The 6,434-nt window shown below is 56.2% G+C and overlaps 1 protein-coding gene across 1 annotated transcript; it reads right to left on the reverse strand.

Annotated features, from left to right (window-relative positions):
- Positions 1 to 391: 391 nt before the first annotated feature.
- On the reverse strand, positions 392 to 3,013 carry LOC108504104 (tubulin beta-2 chain). The gene is made up of 4 exons (XM_017828731.1): positions 2,868 to 3,013; positions 2,246 to 2,354; positions 1,882 to 1,992; positions 392 to 1,685 (listed from the first exon to the last, which is right to left on the reverse strand). Exons 1-4 carry the CDS (start codon positions 2,922 to 2,924, stop codon positions 625 to 627), a joined length of 1,338 nt encoding a protein of 445 aa, XP_017684220.1. The 5' UTR covers positions 2,925 to 3,013; the 3' UTR covers positions 392 to 624.
- Between the last annotated feature and the right edge of the window lie 3,421 nt (positions 3,014 to 6,434).

Genomic DNA, 6,434 nt, shown 5'->3' on the forward strand with positions numbered 1-6,434 from the left:
GGCAGTGGGGAAGCCTGCAGCTATCCTATCAAATCAGTTTTGACAGCTTGTAATGTGGAATTCAATATCTTCTCTCTGACCTCACTACCATGTATGAGCATAAATAGGAGTTGCAGGATTCTCAAGTGCAGTGTCTCGTTTCTACTAGCTAAAGCAGTTTTCATCCCACCAACTAGATAAGCTGTTACACACAGGAGTTTTCATAAATTAGCTGTCATTCTTAGATGAGCTACTACAGTTTCCATATGCTACTAAATCACAGCCTGAGAATTCTTGTTTTATTGAGCTTAAGCTTTCACTGAGGTTAAGGAATAAACTGAGAAGTAAAGTTATAAAAAACTACATAGGAATTACATGCTTAATAGAGAGAGAAATAAAGCAGAGGAGACAGTTTAGGACACAAAAAGCCTTTATGTTTGAGAAGTTAACCATTTCAACAGAAGACTCTGAAGTATTTTTGCAACTACTGTTACATTGGACAGTCAAGGATACAAAACTGCTGACAGAAGCAACAGTGGAGAGCACCAAATTAAAAAATGCATGCTTCAGCACAACTGCACAGATTCCTTCTCTCAATCAATACTTGCCTGCTCAGACTATACTTAACGCCTACCCATCTCAACTTTATGCCTCATCTTCCTCTCCTTCCTCTTCAAACTCCCCCTGCTCATCAGCAGTGGCATCCTGGTATTGCTGGTATTCGGAGACCAGGTCGTTCATGTTGCTCTCTGCCTCCGTGAACTCCATCTCATCCATGCCCTCGCCGGTGTACCAGTGCAAGAAAGCCTTGCGCCGGAACATGGCCGTGAACTGCTCCGAGATCCTCTTGAAGAGCTCCTGGATGGCCGTGCTGTTGCCGATGAAGGTGGCGGACATCTTGAGGCCGCGCGGGGGGATGTCACAGACGGCCGTCTTCACGTTGTTGGGGATCCACTCCACAAAGTAGCTGCTGTTCTTGTTCTGCACGTTGAGCATCTGCTCGTCCACCTCCTTCATGGACATGCGGCCCCGGAAGATGGCGGCCACCGTCAGGTAGCGCCCGTGGCGGGGGTCGCAGGCGGCCATCATATTCTTGGAGTCGAACATCTGCTGCGTCAGCTCAGGCACCGTCAGGGCGCGGTACTGCTGGCTGCCGCGGCTGGTGAGAGGGGCGAAGCCCGGCATGAAGAAGTGCAGCCGGGGGAAAGGCACCATGTTGACCGCCAGCTTGCGCAGGTCGGCGTTCAGCTGGCCGGGGAAGCGAAGGCAGGTGGTCACGCCGCTCATGGTGGCCGACACCAGGTGGTTGAGGTCCCCGTACGTGGGAGTGGTCAGCTTCAGGGTGCGGAAGCAAATGTCATACAGCGCCTCGTTGTCGATGCAGTAGGTCTCGTCCGTGTTCTCCACCAGCTGGTGCACGGAGAGGGTGGCATTGTAGGGCTCCACCACCGTGTCCGACACCTTGGGCGAGGGCATCACGCTGAAGGTGTTCATGATGCGGTCGGGGTACTCCTCCCGGATCTTGCTGATGAGGAGGGTGCCCATCCCAGAGCCTGTGCCTCCGCCCAACGAGTGGGTCAACTGGAAGCCCTGGAGGCAGTCACAGCTCTCCGACTCCTTCCTCACCACATCCAGGACAGAGTCCACCAGCTCGGCGCCTTCCGTGTAGTGCCCCTTGGCCCAGTTGTTGCCAGCCCCGCTCTGACCTGGAGGGCAGACCACAAGCAAGGTGCCACATTAGCGCCCCAGGGACAAACAGAGATGACGCCACTTTCCCCTTCCCCATGGGCTCCACCCTTCACTTCCATCCCCACTCTGCCACTGGGTTTCAGGTCCCCCAGGGTCATTTGCATGCTTGCTCCAAGTCCCACTCTGGGACTCTTCCGTCTCACACTCACTCACCAAAGACAAAGTTGTCAGGACGGAAGATCTGTCCAAAGGGGCCAGAGCGCACAGAGTCCATGGTGCCAGGTTCCAGGTCCACGAGGATGGCACGTGGGACATACTTGTTACCTGTGAGAGGAACCAGCACCAGTGTTACAGCCCTGTAATAAGCAGCCAGTGTCACAGCAGCCTTGCTGTGCTCCCATCCGCTGCTGAGGACATGGAGGTTGTGGGAATTTGGAGGGAGGTAGCTGGGGATGGCAAGACAAAGCAGTCATTTAAGCTGTGCAGGGGCATCACCCACTGCAGGGATGGCTGGGAGACCCCTGTCAGCACCCCCTATGCCCCCTCCCCCGGGAAGCTCATTACAAAGGGGCGTTACCGGTGGCTTCATTGTAGTAGACATTGATCCTCTCCAGCTGCAGGTCACTGTCCCCGTGGTAGCTGCCCGTGGGGTCGATGCCGTGCTCATCGCTGATGACCTCCCAGAACTAAGGGAACCGGAATGAATGGGTGTGAGGATGGTCAGCGCCGCCACGCCCCGCTCTCGCCCCCTGGCCAAATCCCCGCCACGTGGCAGCCAGGGATTCGCCACGCGTGGGTGCGGCCCCCCGGCCAGACGGAGCCGCCACCGCGCCCCTCACACCCCCCGCCACCGACGGGAGGGGTGTGGCACCGGCTTGGCGTCCCCTTCCCCCGCCCGCCCCGAACCCCTGCAGCCCGCGAGGGGCTGACGGATGGCAGCTGATGCCCCCACACCCCCTTAACCAGGGCGCGCCACACCCTCGGCGTGGAAACCCCACCGCGCTCCCTCCGCCCAGATGCAGCAACTGGGAGCTGCCCCGCGCAGACCTTCCCGTGGAGAGGCGATCCCGACGGTACTCCGCTGCGGAAAGGAGGCTCTCCCGGCAGCGGGTCCCTCCGGGACACGCGGAGCGCGGCTAAGCGGGCACCGCCCCGCGCCCACAGCCCCGGGCAAGACGAGCGGGGCGCCAGCCCCGTACCTTAGCGCCGATCTGGTTGCCGCACTGCCCGGCTTGGATGTGCACGATCTCACGCATGGTGCCGGTATCCGAAGGTGCCGCCCCGCTGCTCCTGCCGCCTTCACCTCCCTCTCCACCCGCTCCCACTCTCGCTGCTGCGGCGGCCGCGCCCCAAAAGCCCCTTAAATGGGGAGCCGCGCCCCGCCCCACCACTGACGTCATGCGGGAGTGGCGCGCAGCCAATGGGCACGCGGGGGCGGGGCCGAGCCGCGGCATTGTGTGCCGTGAGGGGGCGTGCCCCGGTGGGGGGGCGTGGTCGGAGGGCGTGGCTGCGGGCACCGCCCCGCCGCCGCGGTGCCGCTGACAGCGGGGACAAAGGCGTGGAGCGGCCGGACCGAGCCGGCCACGTGCGAACCGCGACACCTCCCTGCGCCCGCCAGCCCGCCCTCCCGCGGCCGCCGCCGCAGCCTTTTGTTCCCCGAGACGCGCAGCCTCCCCCGCCGCAGCAGCGGGCGTTGCCGTCGGGGGGGACCTGGCGGCTGCCCCCGTCCCCCCGCCGATGCCTCCGTTCACATGGTGCCGGCGGGAGACTCCCCTCCCCTCCTCGCGGGGGCACCGCGCCCCCGCCGGCAGCTCCGTGGTTGCCGCCCCTCCGCCTGCACCAGCCCGCACTGGCGGTGGGGAGTCCCGCGCCCTGACCCGGTTCATCCGCCCCCGGCACGACACGGGGGGGTTTCCCCCCCTGCATAACCTCTCGTCCGTCAGCCCTGCCCCCGAGCGATCCCCTCCTTCCTCTGCCCCGGTGCCGAGCTCGTCTTCTTTCTCTACGCCTGAAAAGGTCGGGTTTAGTCCCCACAGCTGAGCGAGGAGCCGCTCTCCAGCCAAGCGACCCGCTCTGCGCTGTCTCCCGTCCGGCCGCAGCCACCAGCGAGCCGCAGCCAGACAATAGACGGCGCGGGTCTATTGCTGCACAGGGCCGAGGGGCTTCAGGGAGGTGGTTCCCTTAGCTCTGCAGCAAGAGAGTCTCGATCTTCTTCGCTTCATTGCGGATTCCCAGATGCTGAGGGATGAAGAAAGGGAAGAGGGGGGCAGGGGAGGGTTGAACATTTGCTCCCCAGAGATGCGTCCCGTCGTTCATTTTCGAGCAGCCCAGTACGGCATCGTGGGCATTACAGCGGCGGCAGGGAGGGCAGGTGGGGGCCGAAGAGGAGGGCAGGGCATGGCACATGCCTACGCCGCTGGAGGAGGAGGTCGGGGGGAGGAAGAGCACGACAGAGCGGCACGGTTCCCGCCGTCTCCGGTGCCCTTCGGGGCGGTCAGCGCGGTGTGTCGGCTCCTCCTCGGTAACTCCTTTTTCACACCGCGGTCTGGGTTTGCGTGTGCAGCGGCGGAGGGTGCGGCCCCCCCGAGACGCTGCCTCGGCTAGTCCAGGCTAGCCCAGGAGGGCTCCCCGCAGCCAGCGCCAGGCGGAACTCCACTAAACCCCGTTTTAATGACCCGCTAGATGAAGGCTACTTCATTTATTCTATACTTCAGCTATTCTAGAGGTGCAGATAAAAGTACATCACCATTTCCGACCCATATCTCTTCAATACACTCTCTTCTTTGTTCTATCTACGTGCGGATGTCCCTAATCTTTCTAACCTGGTTTATGCAGATCGATAACCCCGCCTATGGATCACTCCAGATCGGGTCTTACATTTTTCCAAGGCAATCTGCAGCACAGCCTGACGTCCTCTAATTGATATGCCAAAGCATCCACACCTTTCTTTTGTTCGCTTTACGGTGAGAAGGCATCCCATCTCAAAAAGCATGCTAGAAAAATACACTCTCACGTTTATCTCTTCAATGGTGATTTTGAGAAAGATAAATCTGATCACTTGCACTTCTTGTGAAATCTGTTTTAACCGGCCTAAGCCAGGAGCAATTTAATTATTTGGTTGACTACGCTTTGCAAACAATGTGTAGCTGTAATTCCAGGCGAACATTTTGTTGTGGCATGCTAACTGCATAATCAACATCCACATCTATAATTACTTGTTCAAAAATAGCTTGTAGATTAGCAACTCCAGGGGACCACTGACCGCTTCAGGTAATGATTCAAAGTAATGCCAGTCTTTCCCATGGCTGCGGTGGGTGTGTTCCTGAAAACACTGTCACAGCAAAACTCAGTTACAGCTGGTGCAAAATACAAGTACTGTAACTGCTTGCTACTATTATTTTCAACTATTGTGTGTTGCACACCGTATATTAGTTTTTAACTAAGAGAATTATTGACATTTCAGCGTGAAGGGGAGAAGCTGATTTTACACATCCTCCATACCTACGTTAAGCTCATTCGTAACAGCTTGAGATTTCAGAGGAAGCCATTTTAAAATCCAATTCAAGGAAAACAGATTATTCACAGTGGAGAAAAGAAACCCACCCTAACTGCTTTTTCTTAAAATAAACTAACCCATATATTTGAAGTAAGTGGGGATTCAAGTATATCTTCTGTATAGAACTTTTGGAGAGTGTAAGGAAAAAAAAAAACCAAACCAGACGGAATATTTATTTCTAAAATAACATCTGCTTTTCAGAGGGATGAGGGAGGAAATCCAGGTCTAGGTTTTCTGCAGCCCCTAGACCAGGCTCCTTAGAGGTGAACAGCAGCCTTTCAAATCACTTCAGGAGACTTCAGACGAGATCCAGCTTAATTCGAAGGTAAGTGTTTGGGATTGAGGGTTTCCCAAAGGTTCGGCATATGTTATTGGAAATTACTTGCAGGGAAATGAAGTGTTCAGCTGTAGCTGCCCGTGCCTCTCTACCCCCTCTCTGTATCTGCCTCACACTGATGTGTTTGTCAGTGCAGCCCCTGCCCCAACCCCGGGGCCGGCCCTGGCTGGGCTCCTCCATCCCCATCTCCCCGGCAACCGGCCTCCCCGGCAGAAACGGGCTGCACAAAAAAAGAAAGGAACAAAAAAAGCCTGCAACGTTTTCACTCGCCAGGCTGATTTCCCAGAGTGTAAAAGCACTGCGGGTAGGAGACTGTGGAAATGGCGGCAGGGCGGGTGAAATGCCAGTTCGCATGGTTGTTCACAGCCAGTCTCGATGGACCTAAGAGAGGATGAATAACATGACGAATAACATGACCGCACACAAGAATTTGTTTAAAGAAGCTCAGAGGATCAGCCTAGTTTTATCTAATGTGTCCTCTCCCTACTTCCTTTGGTGGTTCCCATCCTCCCATCTGCAAGGTTGGGCGTGACAGAGCCTCTGTCTTAAGCTATTGAAGTGGTCACTGATGAAACTCCTGACTTCCTTGCTAGATGCAGAAGGTTGCAAAAGCCAGCTAACAAAAGCCCAAGGGAAGAACTTACTCATTTTACTTTATAATAGAAAACACGTGCATTTGTGGGATGTACTGCAGCACTGACTTTTGTGGGTCATTGAAAGGTTTTTCCTAAAAAGAAACTTGCTCTTCCTTTGAGAAAACATGCACCCACCCCATAGCTCAACATCCCATTTCACGGGGATCCCACTTCTTGTCTGTGGCTCCTCTCAGAAGGATGGAAATATCTTACAAACCCTGAAGTTATGCCCAAACCC

Source organism: Lepidothrix coronata, unplaced genomic scaffold (genome assembly GCF_001604755.1).
Source record: "Lepidothrix coronata isolate B3197 unplaced genomic scaffold, Lepidothrix_coronata-1.0 Scaffold152, whole genome shotgun sequence".
NCBI lineage: Eukaryota > Metazoa > Chordata > Aves > Passeriformes > Pipridae > Lepidothrix > Lepidothrix coronata.

Bases quoted from the DNA above. Each gene is read 5' to 3' on its own strand.
- LOC108504104 (XM_017828731.1), bottom strand. From the start codon at position 2,924: ATGCGTGAGATCGTGCACATCCAAGCCGGGCAGTGCGGCAACCAGATC. The intron at 2,355-2,867 runs GTACGGGGCTGG...CGGTTCCCTTAG, and splicing joins GCAACCAGATCGGCGCTAAG to TTCTGGGAGGTCATCAGCGA. The intron at 1,993-2,245 runs GTAACGCCCCTT...TTCCTCTCACAG, and splicing joins CTACTACAATGAAGCCACCG to GTAACAAGTATGTCCCACGT.